The sequence below is a fragment of the Oncorhynchus mykiss genome, chromosome 13 (genome assembly GCF_013265735.2).
Source record: "Oncorhynchus mykiss isolate Arlee chromosome 13, USDA_OmykA_1.1, whole genome shotgun sequence".
NCBI lineage: Eukaryota > Metazoa > Chordata > Actinopteri > Salmoniformes > Salmonidae > Oncorhynchus > Oncorhynchus mykiss.
Genome location: NC_048577.1, coordinates 71,974,107 through 71,998,746, shown reverse-complemented (window position 1 = coordinate 71,998,746; position 24,640 = coordinate 71,974,107). Strand labels below are relative to the sequence as shown.

Here is a 24,640-nt window from a genome sequence, read left to right as displayed (position 1 = left end):
AGTCCAGTTAGTTCTCCCTACCCCAGTCCAGTTAGTTCTCCCTACCCCAGTCCAGTTAGTTCTCCCTACCCCAGTCCAGTTAACTCCCCCTACCCCAGTCCAGTTAACTCCCCCTACCCCAGTCCAGTTAGTTCTCCTTACCCCAGTCCAGCTAGTTCTCCTTACCCGAGTCCAGTTAGTTCTCCTTACCCCAGTCCAGTTAGTTCTCCCTAACCCAGTCCGGTTAGTTCTCCCTACTCCAGTCTGGTTAGTTCTCCCTACCCCAGTCCGGTTAGTTCTCCCTACCCCAGTCCAGTTAGTTCTGCCTACCCCAGTCCAGTTAGTTCTCCCTACCCCAGTCCAGTTAGTTCTCCCTACCCCAATCTAGTTAGTTCTCCCTACCCCAGTCCAGTTAGTTCTCCCTACCCCAGTCCAGTTAGTTCTCCCTACCCCAGTCCAGTTAGTTCTCCCTACCCCAGTCCAGTTAGTTCTCCCTACCCCAGTCCAGTTAACTCCCCCTACCCCAGTCCAGTTAACTCCCCCTACCCCAGTCCAGTTAGTTCTCCCTACCCCAGTCCGGTTAGTTCTCCCTACTCCAGTCTGGTTAGTTCTCCCTACCCCAGTCCGGTTAGTTCTCCCTACCCCAGTCCAGTTAGTTCTGCCTACCCCAGTCCAGTTAGTTCTCCCTACCCCAGTCCAGTTAGTTCTCCCTACCCCAGTACAGTTAGTTCTCCCTACCCCAGTCCAGTTAGTTCTCCCTACCCCAGTCTAGTTAGTTCTCCCTACCCCAGTCCAGTTAGTTCTCCCTACCCCAGTCCAGTTAGTTCTCCCTACCCCAGTCCAGTTAGTTCTCCCTACCCCAGTCCAGTTAGTTCTCCCTACCCCAGTCCAGTTAACTCCCCCTACCCCAGTCCAGTTAACTCCCCCTACCCCAGTCCAGTTAGTTCTCCTTACCCCAGTCCAGTCAACTCCCCCTACCCCACTCCAGATAACTCCCCCTACCCCAGTCCAGTTAGTTCTCCCTACCCCAGTCCAGTTAGTTCTCCCTACCCCAGCCCAGTTAGTTATTCTTACCCCAGTCCAGTTAACTCCCCCTACCCCGGTCCAGTTAACTCCCCCTACCCCAGTCCAGTTAGTTCTTCTTACCCCAGTCCAGTTAGTTCTCCCTACCCTAGTCCAGTTAACTCCCCCTACCCCAGTCCAGTTAGTTCTCCCTACCCCAGTCCAGTTAGTTCTCCCTACCCCAGTCCAGTTAGTTCTCCCTAACCCAGTCCAGTTAGTTCTCCCTACCCCAGTCCAGTTAGTTCTCCCTACTCCAGTCTGGTTAGTTCTCCCTACCCCAGTCCAGTTAGTTCTGCCTACCCCAGTCCAGTTAGTTCTCCCTACCCCAGTCCAGTTAGTTCTCCCTACCCCAGTCCAGTTAGTTCTCCCTACCCCAGTCCAGTTAGTTCTCCCTACCCCAGTCTAGTTAGTTCTCCCTACCCCAGTCCGGTTAGTTCTCCCGACCCCAGTCCAGTTAGTTCTCCCTACCCCAGTCCAGTTAGTTCTCCCTACCCCAGTCCAGTTAGTTCTCCCTACCCCAGTCCAGTTAACTCCCCCTACCCCAGTCCAGTTAACTCCCCCTACCCCAGTCCAGTTAACTCCCCCTACCCCAGTCCAGTTAGTTCTCCCTACCCCAGTCCAGTTAGTTCTCCCTACCCCAGTCCAGTTAGTTATTCTTACCCCAGTCCAGTTAACTCCCCCTACCCCAGTCAAGTTAACTCCCCCTACCCCAGTCCAGTTAGTTCTTCTTACCCCAGTCCAGTTAGTTCTCCCTACCCCAGTCCAGTTAACTCCCCCTACCCCAGTCCAGTTAGTTCTCCCTACCCCAGTCCAGTTAGTTCTCCCTACCCCAGTCCAGTTAGTTCTCCTTACCCCAGTCCAGTTAGTTCTCCCTACCCCAGTCCAGTTAACTCCCCCTACCCCAGTCCAGTTAGTTCCCCTTACCCCAGTCCAGTTAGTTCTCCCTAACCCAGTCCAGTTAGTTCTGCCTACCCCAGTCCAGTTAGTTCTCCCTACCCCAGTCCAGTTAGTTCTCCCTACCCCAGTCCAGTTAGTTCTTCTTACCCCAGTCCAGTTTGTTCTCCCTACCCCAGTCCAGTTAGTTCTGCCTACCCCAGTCCGGTTAGTTCTCCCTACCCCAGTCCAGTTAGTTCTCCCTACCCCAGTCCAGTTAGCTCTGCCTACCCCAGTCCGGTTAGTTCTCCCTACCCCAGTCCAGTTAGTTCTCCCTACCCCAGTCCAGTTTGTTCTCCCTACCCCAGTCCAGTTAGTTCTGCCTACCCCAGTCCAGTTAGTTCTCCCTACCCCAGTCCAGTTAGTTCTCCCTACCCCAGTCCAGTTAGTTCTTCTTACCCCAGTCCAGTTAGTTCTCCCTACCCCAGTCCAGTTAGTTCTTCTTACCCCAGTCCGGTTAGTTCTCCCTACCCCAGTCCAGTTAGTTCTGCCTACCCCAGTCCAGTTAGTTCTCCCTACCCCAGTCCAGTTACTTCTCCCTACCCCAGTCCAGTTAGTTATTCTTACCCCAGTCCAGTTAGTTCTCCCTACCCCAGTCCAGTTAGTTCTGCCTACCCAAGTCCAGTTAGTTCTGCCTACCCCAGTCCAGTTAGTTCTCCCTACCCCAGTCCAGTTAGTTCTCCCTACCCCAGTCCAGTTAGTTCTCCCTACCACAGTCCAGTTAGTTCTCACTACCCCAGTCCAGTTAGTTCTTCTTACCCCAGTCCAGTTAGTTCTCCCTACCCCAGTCCAGTTAGGTCTAGGGTGCTGGGGCTGAGGCTGGGCAAGGCTGAGGGTGCTGGAACTGGACATGGCCGGGGCTAGGGTACAGGGCTGGGACTGAGGGTACAGGGCTGGGACTAACATTTGTTTGTGTTGTTTCTGTTCCCTGTAGGTTACGTCCCATAGACGTGGAGTTCATGAAGAGGCTGGGGAAGATAGTCAGCATCGTACCGATCATCGCTAAGGCAGACACACTCACCATGGAGGAGAGACAAGAGTTTAAACAGAGGGTGAGAGGAACGTACTGTACATACTGTCTGACAGACTCGACCTGAGGGTGAGAGGAACGTACTGTACCTACTGTCTGACAGACTCGACCTGAGGGTGAGAGGAACGTACTGTACATACTGTCTGACAGACTCGACCTGAGGGTGAGAGGAACGTACTGTACCTACTGTCTGACAGACTCGACCTGAGGGTGAGAGGAACGTACTGTACCTACTGTCTGACAGACTCGACCTGAGGGTGAGAGGAACGTTCTGTACCTACTGTCTGACAGACTCGACCTGAGGGTGAGAGGAACGTTCTGTACCTACTGTCTGACAGACTCGACCTGAGGGTGAGAGGAACGTACTGTACCTACTGTCTGACAGACTCGACCTGAGGGTGAGAGGAACGTACTGTACCTACTGTCTGACAGACTCGACCTGAGGGTGAGAGGAACGTACTGTACCTACTGTCTGACAGACTCGACCTGAGGGTGAGAGGAACGTACTGTACCTACTGTCTGACAGACTCGACCTGAGGGTGAGAGGAACATACTGTACCTACTGTCTGACAGACTCGACCTGACGGTGAGAGGAACGTTCTGTACCTACTGTCTGACAGACTCGACCTGAGGACAACCACCTCCTGCCTTAATACCAAGTTAAAACAGATACACATCAACTGACTTTAGAGAGGAATGTTGGAGGATCTATCTACACTGGAATGGAATGACAACCACACTGAGAGTATGGAGGAGATGGACATGTGTTTATAGATGAGAGAGAAGAAGGAGGGAGAGAATTGAGAGAGGAGAAAGAGATTCTAAGTGTGTAGAGGAGATTTAGTGGTGTTTACAGATGCTTCAAAAGATTGAGAGAGAGCGAGAGAGAGAAGAGAGAGAGAGAGAGAGAGAGAGAGAGAGAGAGCACAGGGAGATAGAAACAGTGTGTGGAGATGAAGATAGGGAAGTGTTTACAGATGAGCTTCAGAAGATTGAGTGGAGATTTAAAATTGCTCAAGGGCCATGAGCTGGGAGAGGTGCAGAGGTCCATGATAGAGAGAGAGAAGGAGGGAGTGAGGAGAGACAGAGAGACATAGAGGGAGGAGAGCCAGAGAGAGAGAAGGAGGGAGTGAGGAGAGACAGAGAGACGTAGAGGGAGGAGAGAGAGAGAGAGAGCAAGAAGGAGGGAGAGAGGAGAGACAGAGAGAGAAGGAGAGAGGACACAGATATAGAGAAGATAGAGAGAGCAAGAGCTTGTGATAGCAGCAGCTAACTTATACTTTCATAGTTAGGTAGAAAAAGAAAGTAGAACAGGGAAAGAGAAAGATAACGAGAGAGAGACAGAGAGGGAGGAGAGAGAGAGGGAGAGATACAGAGAGAGATGGGAAAGAGGGAGAGAGAGAGGGGGGAGAGGGGGAGGGAGATGGTCATGGCAAGCGTCCAAGTCTGGATGTAAACTAATCCGTCTCTTGAAGGAGAGTAGGGATGATAGTCTGGGGGAGAGAGTCTAGAGACTAGGACCATGGAAGATTCATTAGGTTATAACATATCTATCACTCATACACTATAGTAGGTTTACACCAGGGCTCTACAACCCTGTTCCTGTTCTGGAGATCTACCTACCCTCCTGTAGGTTTATACCAGGGCTCTACAGCCCTGTTCTGGAGATCTACCTACCCTCCTGTAGGTTTATACCAGGGCTCTACAGCCCTGTTCTGGAGATCTACCTACCCTCCTGTAGGTTTATACCAGGGCTCTACAACCCTGTTCTGGAGATCTACCTACCCTCCTGTAGGTTTATACCAGGGCTCTACAGCCCTGTTCTGGAGATCTACCTAACCTCCTGTAGGTTTATACCAGGGCTCTACAACCCTGTTGTGGAGATCTCCCTACCCTCCTGTAGGTTTATACCAGGGCTCTACAACCCTGTTCTGGAGATCTACCTACCCTCCTGTAGGTTTATACCAGGGCTCTACAACCCTGTTACGGAGATCTACCTACCCTCCTGATTCTGATACACATTGAGCAATTGCACGTTGGCAATAGCTGTTTAATTCTAACATTTAGCTCCAGGAACAGGGTTGGAGTTAAAACCTACAGGAGGGTATCTCTCCAGGAACGGGGTTGGAGTTAAAACCTACAGGAGGGTATCTCTCCAGGAACAGGGTTGGAGTTAAAACCTACAGGAGGGTATCTCTCCAGGAACAGGGTTGGAGTTAAAACCTTACAAGAGGGTATCTCCAGGAACAGGGTGAGAGAGCCCTGTGTAAACCTACAGGAGGGTAGTTCTCCAGGAACAGGGTTGGAGTTAAAACCTACAGGAGGGTAGCTCTCCAGGAACAGGGTTGGAGTTAAAACCTACAGGAGGGTAGTTCTCCAGGAACAGGGTTGGAGTTAAAACCCACAGGAGGGTATCTCTCCAGGAACAGGGTTGGAGTTAAAACCTACAGGAGGGTATCTCTCCAGGAACAGGGTTGGAGTTAAAACCTTACAGGAGGGAATCTCCAGGAACAGGGTAAGAGAGCCCTGTGTAAACCTACAGGAGGGTAGTTCTCCAGGAACAGGGTTGGAGTTAAAACCTACAGGAGGGTAGCTCTCCAGGAACAGGGTTGGAGTTAAAACCTTACAGGAGGGTATCTCCAGGAACAGGGTTGGAGTTCAAACCTACAGGAGGGTAGTTCTCCAGGAACAGGGTTGGAGTTAAAACCTACAGGAGGGTAATCCAGGAACAGGGACACCCGTACACAATAGTAGCATGTACACATCTGTGTCATCATGTTGACCTCATGACCTCTGAATGACCCCTGTAACCCCTGCCATCTGACCCCTGTGTAGATAAGACAGGACCTGAAGGCCAATGGGATCCGGGTCTACCCTCAGACTGAGTACGACGAAGATCCAGAGGACAGGATACTCAACGACAAGATCAGGGTGAGACACACACAGACGCACACACACACACACACACACACACACACACACACACACACACACACACACACACACACACACACACACACACACACACACACACATTTTACAAGTCACACTTGAAAGCAGTTTGGCAGCGATAGTCAAAGGAACTCACTGGCCAAAGCACACAACAGTATAGTTCTGGGACCAGGGTTTGGTGTCAACTCCTCTCCTGGTACTCCTCTCTTACCTTTCCCCGCTCCTGGTACTCCTCTCCTGGTACTCCTCTCTTACCTTTCCCCTGTCTGATCCTCTCCTGGTACTCCTCTCCTGGTACTCCTCTCCTGGTACTCCTCTCCTGGTACTCCTCTCTTACCTTTCCCCTGTCTGATCCTCTCCTGGTACTCCTCTCCTGGTACTCCTCTCCTGGTACTCCTCTCTTACCTTTCCCCTGTCTGATCCTCTCCTGGTACTCCTCTCCTGGTACTCCTCTCCTGGTACTCCTCTCCTGGTACTCCTCTCCTGGTACTCCCCTCTTACCTTTCCCCTGTCTGTTCCTCTCCTGGTACTCCTCTCCTGGTACTCCTCTCTTACCTTTCCCCTGTCTGGTCTTCTCCTGGTACTCCTCTCCTGGTACTCCTCTCTTACCTTTCCCCTGTCTGGTCCTCTCCTGGTACTCCTCTCCTGGTACTCCTCTCCTGGTACTCCCCTCTTACCTTTCCCCTGTCTGGTCCTCTCCTGGTACTCCCCTCGTACCTTTCCCCTGTCTGGTCCTCTCCTGGTACTCCTCTCCTGGTACTCCTCTCCTGGTACTCCCCTCTTACCTTTCCCCTGTCTGGTCCTCTCCTGGTACTCCCCTCGTACCTTTCCCCTGTCTGGTCCTCTCCTGGTCATCCTCTCCTGGTACTCCCCTCGTACCTTTCCCCTGTCTGGTCCTCTCCTGGTACTCCCCTCGTACCTTTCCCCTGTCTGGTCCTCTCCTGGTACTCCTCTCCTGGTACTCCTCTCCTGGTACTCCTCTCTTACCTTTCCCCTGTCTGGTCCTCTCCTGGTACTCCTCTCCTGGTACTCCTCTCTTACCTTTCCCCTGTCTGGTCCTCTCCTGGTACTCCTCTCCTGGTACTCCTCTCCTGGTACTCCTCTCTTACCTTTCCCCTGTCTGGTCCTCTCCTGGTACTCCCCTCGTACCTTTCCCCTGTCTGGTCCTCTCCTGGTACTCCTCTCCTGGTACTCCTCTCTTACCTTTCCCCTGTGTGGTCCTCTCCTGGTACTCCTCTCCTGGTACTCCTCTCTTACCTTTCCCCTGTCTGGTCCTCTCCTGGTCCTCTCCTGGTACAACTCTCTTACCTTCACCCTCTCCTGGTACTCCTCTCTTACCTTTCCCCTCTCCTAGTACTCCTCTCTTACCTTTCCCCTGTCTGGTCCTCTCCTGGTACTCCTCTCTTACCTTTCCCCTGTCTGGTCCTCTCCTGGTACTCCTCTCTTACCTTTCCCCTGTCTGGTCCTCTCCTGGTACTCCTCTCCTGGTACTCCTCTCTTACCTTTCCCCTGTCTGGTCCTCTCCTGGTACTCCTCTCTTACCTTTCCCCTCTCCTGATACTCCTCTCTTACCTTTCCCCTGTCTGGTCCTCTCCTGGTACTCCTCTCTTACCTTTCCCCTGTCTGGTCCTCTCCTGGTACTCCTCTCTTACCTTTCCCCTGTCTGGTCCTCTCCTGGTACTCCTCTCTTACCTTTCCCCTGTCTGGTCCTCTCCTGGTACTCCCCTCTTACCTTTCCCCTGTCTGGTCCTCTCCTGGTACTCCTCTCTTACCTTTCCCCTGTCTGGTCCTCTCCTGGTACTCCCCTCTTACCTTTCCCCTGTCTGGTCCTCTCCTGGTACTCCTCTCTTACCTTTCCCCTGTCTGGTCCTCTCCTGGTACTCCCCTCTTACCTTTCCCCTGTCTGGTCCTCTCCTGGTACTCCTCTCTTACCTTTCCCCTGTCTGGTCCTCTCCTGGTACTCCTCTCTTACCTTTCCCCTGTCTGGTCCTCTCCTGGTACTCCTCTCTTACCTTTCCCCTGTCTGGTCCTCTTCTGGTACTCCTCTCTTACCTTTCCCCTGTCTGGTCCTCTTCTGGTACTCCTCTCTTACCTTTCCCCTCTCCTGGTATTCTGTGTGCAGGAAAACATTCCGTTTGCGGTGGTGGGGACAGACAAGGAACACCAGGTAAACGGGAACAAGGTCCTGGGCAGGAAAACCAAATGGGGCATCATAGAGGGTGAGTGTGTTTACATTATTAATACATTATCATAGAGGGTGAGTGTGTTTACATTATTAATACATTATCATAGAGGGTGAGTGTGTTTACATTATTAATACATTATCATAGAGGGTGAGTGTGTTTACATTATAAATACGTTATCATAGAGGGAGAGTGTGTTTACATTATTAATACATTATCATAGAGGGTGAGTGTGTTTACATTATTAATACATTATCATAGAGGGTGAGTGTGTTTACATTATAAATACATTATCATAGAGGGTGAGTGTGTTTACATTATTAATACATTATCATAGAGGGAGAGTGTGTTTACATTATAAATACATTATCATAGAGGTTGAGTGTGTTTACATTATAAATACGTTATCATAGAGGGAGAGTGTGTTTACATTATAAATACGTTATCATAGAGATAGAGTGTGTTTACATGATCAACACATTATCATAGAGAGCCAGTGTGTTTACATTATAAATACATTATCACAGAGGGAGAGTGTGTTTACATGATCAACACATTATCATAGAGAGCCAGTGTGTTTACATGATCAACACATTATCATAGAGAGCCAGTGTGTTTACATGATCAACACATTATCATAGAGAGCCAGTGTGTTTACATGATCAACACATTATCATAGAGGTTGAGTGTGTTTACATTATAAATACATTATCACAGAGGGAGAGTGTGTTTACATGATCAACACATTATCATAGAGAGCCAGTGTGTTTACATGATCAACACATTATCATAGAGGGCCAGTGTGTTTACATGATCAACACATTATCATAGAGGGCCAGTGTGTTTACATGATCAACACATTATCATAGAGAGCCAGTGTGTTTACATGATCAACACATTATCATAGAGAGCCAGTGTGTTTACATGATCAACACATTATCATAGAGGGCCAGTGTGTTTACATGATCAACACATTATCATAGAGAGCCAGTGTGTTTACATGATCAACACATTATCATAGAGGGCCAGTGTGTTTACATGATCAACACATTATCATAGAGAGCCAGTGTGTTTACATGATCAACACATTATCATAGAGGGCCAGTGTGTTTACATGATCAACACATTATCATAGAGGGCCAGTGTGTTTACATGATCAACACATTATCATAGAGAGCCAGTGTGTTTACATGATCAACACATTATCATAGAGGGCCAGTGTGTTTACATGATCAACACATTATCATAGAGGGCCAGTGTGTTTACATGATCAACACATTATCATAGAGGGCCAGTGTGTTTACATTATTACGGATGATGTGTTTCATGTTTTGAGTTTATTTTCCATATTTATACATACAACCTGAATCACAGAGTGGACATTGACTGGGATTATTACTAATAATATGCCTAAATCATAGAGTGGACATTGACTGGGATTATTACTAATAATATGCCTAAATCATAGAGTGGACATTGACTGGGATTATTACTAATAATATGCCTAAATCATAGAGTGGAGATTGACTGGGATTATTACTAATAATATGCCTAAATCACAGAGTGGAGATTGACTGGGATTATTACTAATAATATGCCTAAATCACAGAGTGGACATTGACTGGGATTATTACTAATAATATGCCTAAATCACAGAGTGGACATTGACTGGGATTATTACTAATAATATGCCTAAATCACAGAGTGGACATTGACTGGGATTATTACTAATAATATGCCTAAATCATAGAGTGGAGATTGACTGGGATTATTACTAATAATATGCCTAAATCATAGAGTGGAGATTGACTGGGATTATTACTAATAATATGCCTAAATCATAGAGTGGAGATTGACTGGGATTATTACTAATAATATGCCTAAATCATAGAGTGGACATTGACTGGGATTATTACTAATAATATGCCTAAATCATAGAGTGGAGATTGACTGGGATTATTACTAATAATATGCCTAAATCATAGAGTGGACATTGACTGGGATTTTTTAGTTTTGTTTCTGAACACCTAATAATATGCATAATGAGTAGTAATAGTAATAATATGCATAATGAGTAGTAGTAATAATAATATGCATAATGAGTAGTAGTAGTAATAATAATTTCCATAATGAGTAGTAGTAATAATAATATGCATAATGAGTAGTAGTAATAATATGCATAATGAATAGTAGTAATAATAATATGTATAATGAGTAGTAATAATAATAATATGCATAATGACTAGTAGTAATAATAATATGCATAATGAGTAGTAATAATAATAATATGCATAATGAGCAGTAGTACTAATAATATGCATAATGAGTAGTAATATTAATAATATGCATAATGAGTAGTAATAATAATATGCATAATGAGTAGTAATAATAATAATATGCATAATGAGCAGTAGTACTAATAATATGCATAATGAGTAGTAATATTAATAATTTGCATAATGAGTAGTAATAATAATATGCATAATGAGTAGTAGTAATAATAATATGCATAATGAGTAGTAATAATATGCATAATGAGTAGCAGTAATAATAATATGCATAATGAGTAGTAATAATAGTATTCATAATGAGTAGTAGTAATAATATGATGCATAATGAGTAGTAATAATAAGATGCATAATGAGTAGTAATAATATGCATAATGAGTAGTAATAATATGCATAATGAGTAGTAGTAATAATAATATGCATAGTGGGTAGTAGTAATAATATTATGCATAATGAGTAGTAGTAATAATAATATGCATAATGAGTAGCAGTAATAATATGATGCTGGTATCACAGAGGGTCAGTAATAGTAATAATAATATGATGCTGGTATCACAGAGGGTCAGTAATAGTAATAATAATATGAGGCTGGTATCACAGAGGGTCAGTAATAGTAATAATAATATGAGGCTGGTATATGCATAATGAGTAGTAGTAATAATAATAATATGATGCTGGTATATGCATAATGAGTAGTAGTAATAATAATAATATGAGGCTGGTATATGCATAATGAGTAGTAGTAATAATAATAATATGAGGCTGGTATATGCATAATGAGTAGTAGTAGTAATAATAATATGAGGCTGGTATATGCATAATGAGTAGTAGTAATAATAATAATATGATGCTGGTATATGCATAATGAGTAGTAGTAGTAATAATATTATGCATAATGAGTGGTAGTAGTAATAATATTATGCATAATGAGTAGTAGTAGTAATAATAATATGAGGCTGGTATATGCATAATGAGTAGTAGTAGTAATAATAATATGATGCTGGTATATGCATAATGAGTAGTAGTAGTAATAATATTATGCATAATGAGTGGTAGTAGTAATAATATTATGCATAATGAGTAGTAGTAGTAATAATAATATGAGGCTGGTATATGCATAATGAGTAGTAGTAGTAATAATATTATGCATAATGAGTGGTAGTAATAATAATAATATGATGCTGGTATATGCATAATGAGTAGTAGTAGTAGTAATAATAATATGAGGCTGGTATATGCATAATGAGTAGTAGTAGTAATAATAATATGAGGCTGGTATATGCATAATGAGTAGTAGTAATAATAATAATATGAGGCTGGTATATGCATAATGAGTAGTAGTAATAATAATAATATGAGGCTGGTATATGCATAATGAGTGGTAGTAATAATAATAATATGAGGCTGGTATATGCATAATGAGTGGTAGTAATAATAATAATATGAGGCTGGTATATGCATAATGAGTAGTAGTAGTAGTAATAATAATATGAGGCTGGTATATGCATAATGAGTAGTAGTAATAATAATAATATGAGGCTGGTATATGCATAATGAGTAGTAGTAATAATAATAATATGAGGCTGGTATATGCATAATGAGTAGTAGTAGTAATAATAATATGAGGCTGGTATATGCATAATGAGTGGTAGTAATAATAATAATATGAGGCTGGTATATGCATAATGAGTAGTAGTAATAATAATAATATGAGGCTGGTATATGCATAATGAGTAGTAGTAGTAATAATAATATGAGGCTGGTATATGCATAATGAGTGGTAGTAATAATAATAATATGAGGCTGGTATATGCATAATGAGTAGTAGTAATAATAATAATATGAGGCTGGTATATGCAGCACTGTTGTCCATAAAATAAACCACATATAGGGCTCCCGAGTGGGGCAGCGGTCTCACTACAGACCCCGGTTTGATCCCGGGCTGTATCACAACCGGCCGTGACCGGAAGTCCCATAGGGCGGCGCACCATTGGCCCAGCGTCGTCCGGGTTAGGAGAGAGGGTTTGGCCGGTGAAGGACGTCATTATTAAATAAGAATTGGTTCTTAACTGACAGGCCAGGTTAAATAAAACATCATATCCCAATGCAGTTTAATTCTGGAGTCATGTGCTCCACTGCCCTCTAGTGTTACTAATGAGGAAGTTGCAGAGCAGGAAGCAGACGTGTTACAAGAGAGAGAGAGAGAGAGAGAGAGAGAGACAGAGAGAGAGACAGAGAGAGACAGAGAGAGCGAGAGAGAGAGAGAGAGAGAGAGAGACTGAGAGACTGAGAGAGAGAGACAGAGAGAGAGAGAGACTGAGAGAGAGAGAGATAGACTGAGAGAGAGAGAGAGAGAGACTGAGAGAGAGAGAGAGAGAGACTGAGAGAGAGACTGAGAGAGAGACAGAGAGAGAGAGAGAGAGAGAGAGAGATTTAAAGTCTTTATTCTTTTGGAATGTAATGTTTACTGTACATTTTTTTATTTGTTTATTTCACTTTAGTTTATTATCTATTTCACTTGCTTTGGCAATGTAAACATATGTTACTCAATGACAATAAATCCCTTCAATTGACATTGAATTGAAAGAGAGAGAGAGAGAGAGAGAGAGAGAAAGGGCTGGTGTTCCATGGATGTGGTGCAATGACTGGTTTTAACCTGTTTTAATCTGTCTGTTCTATTCTGTCTGTCCATAGTTGAAAACGTGGCACATTGTGAGTTTACCAACTTGAGAGATCTGCTGATTAGGTGAGTTCCAGTTACACATACAACCACTCACCCCCACATGTATGTACACACGCATGCTGCCTGGGGTGGTCTAGAGGTCCAGGCCTCTGCCTCTGGACCACATGTACACACAAATGCTGCCTGGGGTGGTGTAGAGGTCCAGGCCTCTGCCTCTGGATCACATGTACACACATGCTATGCTGCCTGGGGTGGTCTAGAGGTCCAAGCCTCCATCATCTGTTGTTCAGTTGTCTATCCTTCATCATATCAGCTGTCTGTCCTTCATCATCCATTATATCAGCTGTCTATCCTTCATCATCCTCTTATCAGCTGTCTATCCTTCATCATATCAGCTGTCTGTCCTTCATCATCCATTATATCAGCTGTCTATCCTTCATCATCCTCTTATCAGCTGTCTATCCTTCATCATCCATTATATCAGCTGTCTATCCTTCATCATCCTCTTATCAGCTGTCTATCCTTCATCATATCAGCTGTCTGTCCTTCATCATCCATCATATCAGCTGTCTGTCCTTCATCATCCATTATATCAGCTGTTTGTCCTTCATCTTATCAGCTGTCTATCCTTCATCATCCATTATATCAGCTGTCTATCCTTCATCATATCAGCTGTCTATCCTTCATCATATCAGCTGTCTATCCTTCATCATATCAGCTGTCTATCATTCATCATATCAGCTGTTTGTCCTTCATCATATCAGCTGTCTATCCTTCATCATCCATCATATCAGCTGTCTGTCCTTCATCATATCAGCTGTCTATCCTTCATCATATCAGCTGTCTGTCCTTCATCATCCATCATATCAGCTGTCTATCATTCATCATATCAGCTGTCTGTCCTTCATCATATCAGCTGTCTGTCCTTCATCATCCATCATATCAGCTGTTTGTCCTTCATCATATCAACTGTCTATCCTTCATCATCCATCATATCAGCTGTCTGTCCTTCATCATATCAGCTGTCTGTCATTCATCATCCATCAAATCAGCTGTCTGTCCTTCATCTTATCAGCTGTCTATCCTTCATCATCCATCATATCAGCTGTCTATCATTCATCATATCAGCTGTCTGTCCTTCATCAAATCAGCTGTCTGTCCTTCATCATATAAGCTGTCTATCCTTCATCATCCTTCATATCAGCTGTCTATCCTTCATCATCCATCATATCAGCTGTCTATCCTTCATCATCCATCATATCAGCTGTCTATCCTTCATCATCCATCATATCAGCTGTCTATCCTTCATCATATCAGCTGTCTATCATTCATCATATCAGCTGTCTGTCCTTCATCATATCAGCTGTCTATCCTTCATCATCCATCATATCAGCTGTCTGTCCTTCATCATATCAGCTGTCTATCCTTCATCATCCATCATATCAGCTGTCTGTCCTTCATCATATAAGCTGTCTATTCTTCATCATCCTTCATATCAGCTGTCTGTCCTTCATCATATCAGCTGTCTATCCTTCCTCATATCAGCTGTCTGTCCTTCATCATATCAGCTGTCTGTCCTTCATCATTTCAGCTGTCTATCCTTCATCATCCACCATATCAGCTGTCTGTCCTTCATCATATCAGCTGTCTATCCTTCATCATCCATCATATCAGCTGTCTATCCTTCATCATATCAGCTGTCTATCCTTCATCATCCAGCATATCAGCTGTCTATCCTTCATCATCCATCATATCAGCTGTCTATCCTTCATCATCCATCATATCAGCTGTCTATCCTTCATCATTTCAGCTGTCTATCCTTCATCATCCATCATATCAGCTGTCTATCCTTCATCATCCATCATTTCAGCTGTCTATCCTTCATCATCCACCATATCAGCTGTCTGTCCTTCATCATATCAGCTGTCTGTCCTTCATCATTTCAGCTGTCTATCCTTCATCATCCACCATATCAGCTGTCTGTCCTTCATCATATCAGCTGTCTGTCCTTCATCATATCAGCTGTCTGTCCTTCATCATATAAGCTGTCTGTCCTTCATCATATAAGCTGTCTATCCTTCATCATTTCAGCTGTCTATCCTTCATCATCCACCATATCAGCTGTCTATCCTTCATCATATCAGCTGTCTGTCCTTCATCATTTCAGCTGTCTGTCCTTCATCATATAAGCTGTCTATCCTTCCTCATATCAGCTGTCTATCCTTCATCATATCAGCTGTCTGTCCTTCATCATTTCAGCTGTCTATCCTTCACCATCCACCATATCAGCTGTCTGTCCTTCATCATATCAGCTGTCTGTCCTTCATCATATCAGCTGTCTGTCCTTCATCATATAAGCTGTCTATCCTTCATCATCCTTCATATCAGCTGTCTGTCCTTCATCATATCAGCTGTCTATCCTTCCTCATATCAGCTGTCTATCCTTCATCATATCAGCTGTCTGTCCTTCATCATTTCAGCTGTCTATCCTTCACCATCCACCATATCAGCTGTCTGTCCTTCATCATTTCAGCTGTCTGTCCTTCATCATATCAGCTGTCTGTCCTTCATCATATAAGCTGTCTATCCTTCATCATCCTTCATATCAGCTGTCTGTCCTTCATCATATCAGCTGTCTATCCTTCCTCATATCAGCTGTCTATCCTTCATCATATCAGCTGTCTGTCCTTCATCATTTCAGCTGTCTATCCTTCATCATCCACCATATCAGCTGTCTATCCTTCCTCATATCAGCTGTCTATCCTTCATCATATCAGCTGTCTGTCCTTCATCATATCAGCTGTCTATCCTTCCTCATATCAGCTGTCTATCCTTCATCATATCAGCTGTCTGTCCTTCATCATATCAGCTGTCTATCCTTCCTCATATCAGCTGTCTATCCTTCATCATATCAGCTGTCTGTCCTTCATCATATCAGCTGTCTATCCTTCATCATATCAGCTGTCTATCCTTCATCATCCACCATATCAGCTGTCTGTCCTTCATCATATCAGCTGTCTATCCTTCCTCATATCAGCTGTCTATCCTTCATCATATCAGCTGTCTGTCCTTCATCATATCAGCTGTCTATCCTTCCTCATATCAGCTGTCTATCCTTCATCATATCAGCTGTCTATCCTTCATCATATCAGCTGTCTATCCTTCATCATCCTTCATATCAGCTGTCTGTCCTTCATCATATCAGCTGTCTGTCCATCATCCTTCATTCAGCTGTCTATCCTTCATCATCCTTCATATCAGCTGTCTGTCCTTCATCATATCAGCTGTCTGTCCATCATCCTTCATTCAGCTGTCTATCCTTAATCCTCTGTTGTTCAGCTGTCTATCCTTAATCCTCTGTTGTTCAGCTGTCTCTCCTTAATCCTCTGTTGTTCAGCTGTCTATCCTTAATCCTCTGTTGTTCAGCTGTCTATCCTTAATCCTCTGTTGTTCAGCTGTCTATCCTTAATCCTCTGTTGTTCAGCTGTCTATCCTTAATCCTCTGTTGTTCAGCTGTCTATCCTTAATCCTCTGTTGTTCAGCTGTCTATCCTTAATCCTCTGTTGTTCAGCTGTCTATCCTTAATCCTCTGTTGTTCAGCTGTCTATCCTTAATCCTCTGTTGTTCAGCTGTCTATCCTTAATCCTCTGTTGTTCAGCTGTCTATCCTTAATCCTCTGTTGTTCAGCTGTCTATCCTTAATCCTCTGTTGTTCAGCTGTCTATCCTTAATCCTCTGTTGTTCAGCTGTCTATCCTTAATCCTCTGTTGTTCAGCTGTCTATCCTTAATCCTCTGTTGTTCAGCTGTCTATCCTTAATCCTCTGTTGTTCAGCTGTCTATCCTTAATCCTCTGTTGTTCAGCTGTCTATCCTTAATCCTCTGTTGTTCAGCTGTCTATCCTTAATCCTCTGTTGTTCAGCTGTCTATCCTTAATCCTCTGTTGTTCAGCTGTCTATCCTTAATCCTCTGTTGTTCAGCTGTCTATCCTTAATCCTCTGTTGTTCAGCTGTCTATCCTTAATCCTCTGTTGTTCAGCTGTCTATCTGCCCTGATGCTGTTTGTGTTTTTGTCTACAACATTGTATATTTTAACCTATTTACACAAATAAACATGCAAATAAATGAGTGTTTTTGTGTTTGTCTGTGTGTCCTTAAAGGTCCCACCTGCAGGACCTGAAGGACGTGACCCACAACATCCACTATGAGACATTCCGCGTCAGGAGACTGAACGAGAGTAACCTGACCGTCCACGGTCTGGCCCTGTCCTGCTTTCCAATGGAGAACGGGACCCACGGAACCAACGGAACCAATGGAACCTCGGACAGGAGCGAATCAGAGAGCCACCTCTGAGGGGGACCACAGAATGCGTCGCACACAGCAGCAGCTCCAGCTTCCTGCTCACAGCTTCCTGTTTCCTGTTTTGACTGCAAAATTGTTGGTCGACTGTTTCCCCCAATCGGAACACGAGAAAGAGAGCGAAAGAAAGAAAGAGGAACTTTTTTTTTAACAAAGGAGAGATGTTTTCGGTGGCCACCACACCTTGGATTTTGAACATTTTATTGAGTTTTACTAAAGACATTATTGATAAGAAATGCATTTAAACTTCATATATGAATATATTTTCTCAGAATGAGTTTATATTTCCTGGAAGCAGGGTCACACAGGGCTGGAAGAGCAGAGATACATGGAGAGAGAAAAACAGAGGGGGAGAGTGAGAGATGGAGAGGGGGAGAGTGAGGGATGGAGAGAGAAAAACAGAGGGGGAGAGTGAGGGATGGAGAGGGGGAGAGTGAGGGATGGAGAGAGAAAAACAGAGGGGGAGAGTGAGGGATGGAGAGGGGGAAAGTGAGGGATGGAGAGAGAAAAACAGAGGGGGAGAGTGAGAGATGGAGAGGGGGAGTGAGGGATGGAGAGAGAAAAACAGAGGGGGAGAGTGAGGGATGGAGAGGGGGGATTGATGGATGGAGAGGGGGAGATTGATGGATGGAGAGGGGGAGATTGATGGATGGAGAGGGGGAGAGTGGGGGATGGAGAGAGAAATGAAAACAGAGAGAGGGAGAGAGAGGTAGGGTGAGAGATGGAGAGAGAGAGGAGGATAGAGAGAGAGAGAGAGAAAACAGAGAGGGGAGAGAGAGGAGGAGGTGTGTTATGTGCTCAGACAATGTTGTTTCTGCAATACATATATATTATGTTTATGCAGTATCATTGTTTACACTCATACTACCCTGGAATTCAGAATACTGGAATCACCTGCCTGAGAGTGATTTACAGTATACTGTAGCTAACACAGCTACAGCCTCCTGTTTCTACAGTATACTGTAGGTAACACAGCTACAGCCTCCTGTTTCTACAGTATACTGTAGCTAACACAGCTACAGCCTCCTGTTTCTACAGTATACTGTAGCTAACACAGCTACAGCCTCCTGTTTCTACAGTATACTGTAGGTAACACAGCTACAGCCTCCTGTATTCTACAGTACCCACGTCCATTCAGCTACAGCCTCCTGTATTCTACAGTACCAGGTCCATTCAGCTACAGCCTCCTGTATTCTACAGTACCCACGTCCATTCAGCTACAGCCTCCTGTATTCTACAGTACCCAGGTCCACTCAGCTACAGCCTCCTGTATTCTACAGTACCCACGTCCATTCAGCTACAGCCTCCTGTATTCTACAGTACCCAGGTCCATTCAGCTACAGCCTCCTGTATTCTACAGTACCCACGTCCATTCAGCTACAGCCTCCTGTATTCTACAGTACCCAGGTCCATTCAGCTACAGCCTCCTGTATTCTACAGTACCCACGTCCATTCAGCTACAGCCTCCTGTATTCTACAGTACCCACGTCCATTCAGCTACAGCCTCCTGTATTCTACAGTACCCAGGTCCATTCAGCTACAGCCTCCTGTATTCTACAGTACCCAGGTCCATTCAGCTACAGCCTCCTGTATTCTACAGTACCCAGGTCCATTCAGCTGCAGCCTCCTGTATTCTACAGTACCCACGTCCATTCAGCTGCAGCCTCCTGTATTCTACAGTACCCACGTCCATTCAGCTACAGCCTCCTGTATTCTACAGTACCCACGTCCATTCAGCTGCAGCCTCCTGTATTCTACAGTACCCAGGTCCATTCAGCTACAGCCTCCTGTATTCTACAGTACCCACGTCCATTCAGCTGCAGCCTCCTGTATTCTACCGAGGGTCGAGTGTCTGTGGGTTTTTGTTTTTTCCCAATTCAATTAAAACCTAGACAACCAGATGAAGGGAGATCCTTACTAATTAGTGACCTTAATTCCTCCAGCAAGAACGAGGGTTGGGGCGAAAACCTGCAGACACTCTGTCCTCCGTGCAATGAGTTCGTGGTCTGTTTGCTACTGTGTGAAATCCTGCAATGTGGCTTTGCTTGAATTCCTCCCCGTTTCTTCATCTCTCAAAGGATGGCAGCCTTTTCTAAAACTCTGTCTGAATACTGTCAGAGCCGTAGCCTAGCCTGTGTATGGCTTATGAACCTCTCTCTATAACACGGTCTGAATACTGTCAGAGCCGTAGCCTAGCCTGTGTATGGTTTATGATCCTCTCTCTATAACACGGTCTGAATACTGTCAGAGCCGTAGCCTAGCCTGTGTATGGTTTATGAACCTCTCTCTATAACACGGTCTGAATACTGTCAGAGCCGTAGCCTAGCCTGTGTATGGCTTATGAACCTCTCTCTATAACACGGTCTGAATACTGTCAGAGCCGTAGCCTAGCCTGTGTATGGTTTATGATCCTCTCTCTATAACACCGTCTGAATACTGTCAGAGCCGTAGCCTAGCCTGTGTATGGTTTATGATCCTCTCTCTATAACACGGGCGTAGGCCTGTAATATATTCAGGCGCTGCATTTCATTTAATACGCATGTTGACTTTAAAAAAAAAAGAAAATGTATTTTTTTTCCAGAAAATTATTTTTTTGTTTTGTTCCCTTTTCCACCTGCGGTAAACGTCGATCCACACATACCTATCCATACACACGTGTCCATCCATACGTACACAGTCCAGTTTACCTCCAGGGGTCTTTCTGTGTGGTGTATAGAGGGACCTCCTTTATAGATCCCTTCTGTCTCCTTCCCCGATGGCTTGCTGTGCTGTTTGGAGAGAGGGCTCCACCTAGAGGCCAAGTGGAGGAATGACCCCGGGAGTCAGGAGACAAGAGGACACAAACTGTACTCTCTCTCTCTCACCAAAGTGTCTCGGATTGCAAAATTCCCAGTAGCTCTCAATGATACTATGTTATGGGAGATAACAATAAATGATGCAGACAGGATTAGATTAGACCAGTTTACTCTCCTCTGTTTTATGGCTTTGAATGTTAGGCAACTGTAACTTAGAGACCCCCAAACGTCCTGTTTTAACGTTGACATGTGAAATGTGATGCTAGGAGGAACGTTTTTCCGTTCACACAGATTAAAGCCCACTTCGTCCTATAAGCCTTCTCCAGTGTCTCGTAGTCTGGGACTATAGGCTTAATCTGTGTTGGGGAAACGGGTCCTGTGACAACCGTGTGTGTGTGTGTTTTTCCCCATTTTAAAGCCTGTCCAGTCCTCACAGACTGACTGCCTCTTCTTTAGCTGTCTGTTTTTAGACCCGATCGATCACTAGATCGACCCACTGTTGTCCATTAAAAAAGGTACATCGATTCCCTCATTTACATACCTAGTGTTGACCTGGTACATAGCCTCTTCAGCTGTGGGCTGCCTATAACATACACACAGACACACACACACACACACACACACACACACACACACACACACACACACACACACACACAGACACACACACACACACACACACACACACACACACACACACACACACTCACACACACACACACACACTCACACACACACACACACACACACACACACACACACACACAGACACACACTCACACTCACACACACACACCCACACACACACACACACACACACACACCCACCCATGACGGGACAATGTTTGTGTTGTTGTTTATCTCCTGTCTCTGATGTTTTATAGTGCTGTAGCCTAATGTTCTGTACGCTGCCTCCTGATAGACCCTTGTTTTACACATGAATAAACACCGTTGATCTACCATCAAATGATTGTCCCTGTTACACGTCTGAGTGGTGGGGCCCCTGTGACTCACAACTCACAAACAACAGGGAGAATCACCATCGCATTTCCTGGATTCCTCAAAGCCCGTTCTCCTCGCCTCTTTCTCAAAAACCCCGTTGGATGAGAATGCCAAACAGGAGGGACCTCTCTGACCTTCTCATCCAATGGGTTTTGAGGAGGTGGTGAGGAGAGAGAGAGAGAGAGAGGACGCAAGGGATCACGGAAACCGCAATGGAGGTTCTCCCTATAAGGCCACGTACACAAGTTGTACGGCCGATGTACAACGCGTTTGGCACAGACGTCGTGATAAGAGTGGCAGGTTATCTGCATAAAAAGTGTTGGGGGACAAACCTTCACATAAATATCAGTTGCATCACAACAACAATTGTTGTCACATGTGTATAAAAATGCAGGTGCGCACCACTGTGAGTTGCTTTGAATAAAAGCCTTGGCTAAAATGGCAACGTAGGAGGATGAAAGGAAGGAGATGAGGCACGCGGTTTAGTTTTGTACAACTTTTACTAAAACGGTGCAGACTGGAACCAAATACCGTGTCAAAAAACAACAACTGCTCTCTGACAAGGCACTGCAGCCATCCTTCAGAATCACCACACCTCTTTCTCTCCCGTCCCAATCAAATCCATTAGAATCACCACACCTCTTTCTCTCCCGTCCCAATCAAATCCTTCAGAATCACCACACCTCTTTCTCTCCCGTCCCAATCAAATCCATTAGAATCACCACACCTCTTTCTCTCCGGCCCAATCAAATCCTTTAGATTCACCACACCACTTTCTCTCCCGTCCAATCAAATCCTTTAGATTCACCACACCGCTTTCTCTCCCGTCCAATCAAATCCTTTAGATTCACCACACCTCTTTCTCTCCCGTCCAATCAAATCCATTAGAATCACCACACCGCTTTCTCTCCCGTCCAATCAAATCCATTAGAATCACCACACCTCTTTCTCTCCTGTCCAATCAAATGTTTCATATCATCACCACAGTATCAGTATTTACACAAAAACAAAATGAGCAAAACATAATAAAAGAAACAAACCCTCCAAAACACATCTCCATATGACCTCTGTGTCACAAATAATAAACAGAGAGATACCAAAATAGTACCCATTATATAGGAATGTAGGTAAGGGAGTGTGGCAGACAGACAAGAGGTGTAGAGTACAGTCGTCCCTAAGAGTAACATGAGCCTGTAAAAGACCAGTGTCCCTCCCAGGCCACCGTACCGCCGTATCGGGCAGATCACTGTAAAAGCTGCATAGCCGAGAGCTCTCTATGGATGGAATCCCGGGCCCTAAATACCCCATAGACCAGTGTCCCTCCCAGGCCACCATACCGTATCGGGCAGATCACTGTAAACTCAGTTTAAACTGTAAACTCAGTTTAAACTGAAACAGTTGAACCAATGGAGACCTGGATAGAAGTCACATGTTCAGTCATCAACTGTTTTCCCTCCATAGACCTTCTGAAAAGCATGTTTCTGTCCAGTCTTCAGATGCTCTACGTAACAGACCAGTGTCCCTCCCAGTTGTTGACAGTGTTCTGGAGACTGATGTGTTTTAACCCTCTGAACATGTTCCTCTTGTGTCAATCAGAAGGACTTACAACATACTTTTATTGTTAGAATTATTATACAGTGTCTTATTCATCAGTACAGAGTTTTAACCTGTTGGGTTGGTCACCATGTGGGAAAAAAATACATTGAACATATCCCTGGACTCTTCCTCTGTTAGACAGAAGGAGAGAGAGGGGGAGAGAGGGAGAGGGAGAGGGAGAGAGAGAGAGAGAGAGAGGGAGAGGGAGAGAGGGGGAGAGGGGGGGGAGGGAGAGAGGGGGAGAGAGAGGGAGAGGGAGAGAGGGGGAGAGGGAGAGAGGGGGAGAGGGAGAGAGAGAGAGAGGGGGAGAGGGAGAGGGAGAGGGAGAGAGAGAGGGAGAGAGGGAGAGAGAGGGAGGGAGAGGAAGAGAGGGGGAGAGGGAGAGAGAGAGAGAGAGGGGGAGAGGGAGAGAGGGGGAGAGGGAGAGAGAGAGAGAGAGAGGGGGAGAGGGAGAGAGAGAGAGGGGGAGAGGGAGAGGGAGAGAGAGAGGGGGAGAGGGAGAGAGAGAGAGAGAGAGAGAGAGAGGGAGAGAGAGAGAGAGAGAGAGAGAGAGAGAGAGAGAGAGAGGGGGAGAGGGAGAGAGAGAGAGAGAGAGAGAGGGAGAGAGAGGGAGGGAGAGGGAGAGAGAGAGGGGGAGAGGGAGAGGGAGAGAGAGGGAGGGAGAGGGAGAGGCAGAGAGGGGGAGAGGGAGAGGGAGAGAGAGAGAGAGAGAGGGAGAGAGGGAGAGAGAGGGAGGGAGAGGGAGAGAGAGAGGGGGAGAGGGAGAGGGAGAGAGAGATAATTGGTGGGTGATGACAAATGCCCCTGGACAGTTCTTCTGTTAGAGATAGAGGGGGGAGAGGGGGGAGGGGGGGGGGAGTGCTGTCAGCTTGGTGCTTGGCCTTAACATATGTACAGTACAGTATGTCCAGTGTACAGTAGGGCTGTACAGGGTTGAGGTTGGGGAGTGATGATGTCAGTAATCCAGCCATTTTAGCTAACAGGACAGTATGCAGCTAGCTAAATTAACCAATCCAGCTATCCTAGCTAAACTGACAGTATGCAGCTAGCTAAGCTAACCAATCCAGCTATCCTACCTAGCTAAACTGACAGTATGCAGCTAGCTAAGCTAACCAATCCAGCTATCCTAGCTAAACTGACAGTATGCAGCTAGCTAAGCTAACCAATCCTGCTAGCTTAGCTAGGGGTCGGGAAAAAGACTACTGAAAGAAAACATTCTGTGCTGGGCTCTCCCGGACGTTACAAATCTGTAAGCCCACAACAGCTCACTATTTTCACAGCACTCTCGAGATTCAATGTGAATTTATAAAATTGCAATCAAGTACTGTTGAAGTAAAGCTGGACACAAAAGTCAAGATAGCTATCAGAACAAAAATAGAATCCCCTAGTGGACCAGCAGCCAAAGCTAAGAGCTAGAATCCCCTAGTGGACCATCAGCCACAGCTAAGAGCTAGAATCCCCTAGGGGACCAGCAGCCACAGCTAAGAGCTAGATTCCCCTAGTGGACCAGCAGCCACAGCTAAGAGCTAGATTCCCCTAGTGGACCAGCAGCCACAGCTAAGAGCTAGATTCCCCTAGTGGACCAGCAGCCACAGCTAAGAGCTAGTATCCCCTAGTGGACCAGCAGCCACAGCTAAGATCTAGAATCACCTAGTGGACCAGCAGCCACAGCTAAGAGCTAGAATCCCCTAGGGGACCAGCAGCTAAGAGCTAGAATCCTCTAGTGGACCAGCAGCCACAGCTAAGAGCTAGAATCCCCTAGTGGAATAGCAGCCACAGCTA

General features: G+C 45.4%; 2 protein-coding genes and 1 long non-coding RNA gene across 7 annotated transcripts in view; 2 read left to right on the top strand and 1 right to left on the bottom strand.

The window, feature by feature from the left end:
• The window catches only part of LOC118938378 (neuronal-specific septin-3-like), a 182,279-nt gene extending 164,681 nt beyond the window's left edge, over positions 1-17,598 (top strand). For all 5 annotated transcript variants that reach the window (XM_036942107.1, XM_036942108.1, XM_036942110.1 and 2 more), the window contains 5 exons: positions 2,909-3,026; positions 5,840-5,935; positions 8,079-8,175; positions 13,122-13,173; positions 17,267-17,598. In XM_036942107.1, coding sequence (XP_036798002.1) covers positions 2,909-3,026; positions 5,840-5,935; positions 8,079-8,175; positions 13,122-13,173; positions 17,267-17,459 — 556 coding nt within the window. In that variant the 3' untranslated portion in view covers positions 17,460-17,598. The remainder of the gene's footprint in view (positions 1-2,908; positions 3,027-5,839; positions 5,936-8,078; positions 8,176-13,121; positions 13,174-17,266) is intronic.
• LOC118938107 lies at positions 17,473-20,021 on the top strand. Its single transcript, XM_036939799.1, has 3 exons — positions 17,473-17,526; positions 18,555-19,222; positions 19,280-20,021. Exons 1-3 carry the CDS (start codon positions 17,473-17,475, stop codon positions 19,512-19,514), a joined length of 957 nt encoding a protein of 318 aa, XP_036795694.1. The 3' UTR covers positions 19,515-20,021.
• Positions 20,022-21,743: 1,722 nt separating this feature from the next.
• Positions 21,744-23,080, bottom strand: LOC118938377. Its single transcript, XR_005035677.1, has 2 exons — positions 22,162-23,080; positions 21,744-21,901 (listed from the first exon to the last, which is right to left on the bottom strand). It is a non-coding gene; the product is annotated as an uncharacterized LOC118938377 (long non-coding RNA).
• Between the last annotated feature and the right edge of the window lie 1,560 nt (positions 23,081-24,640).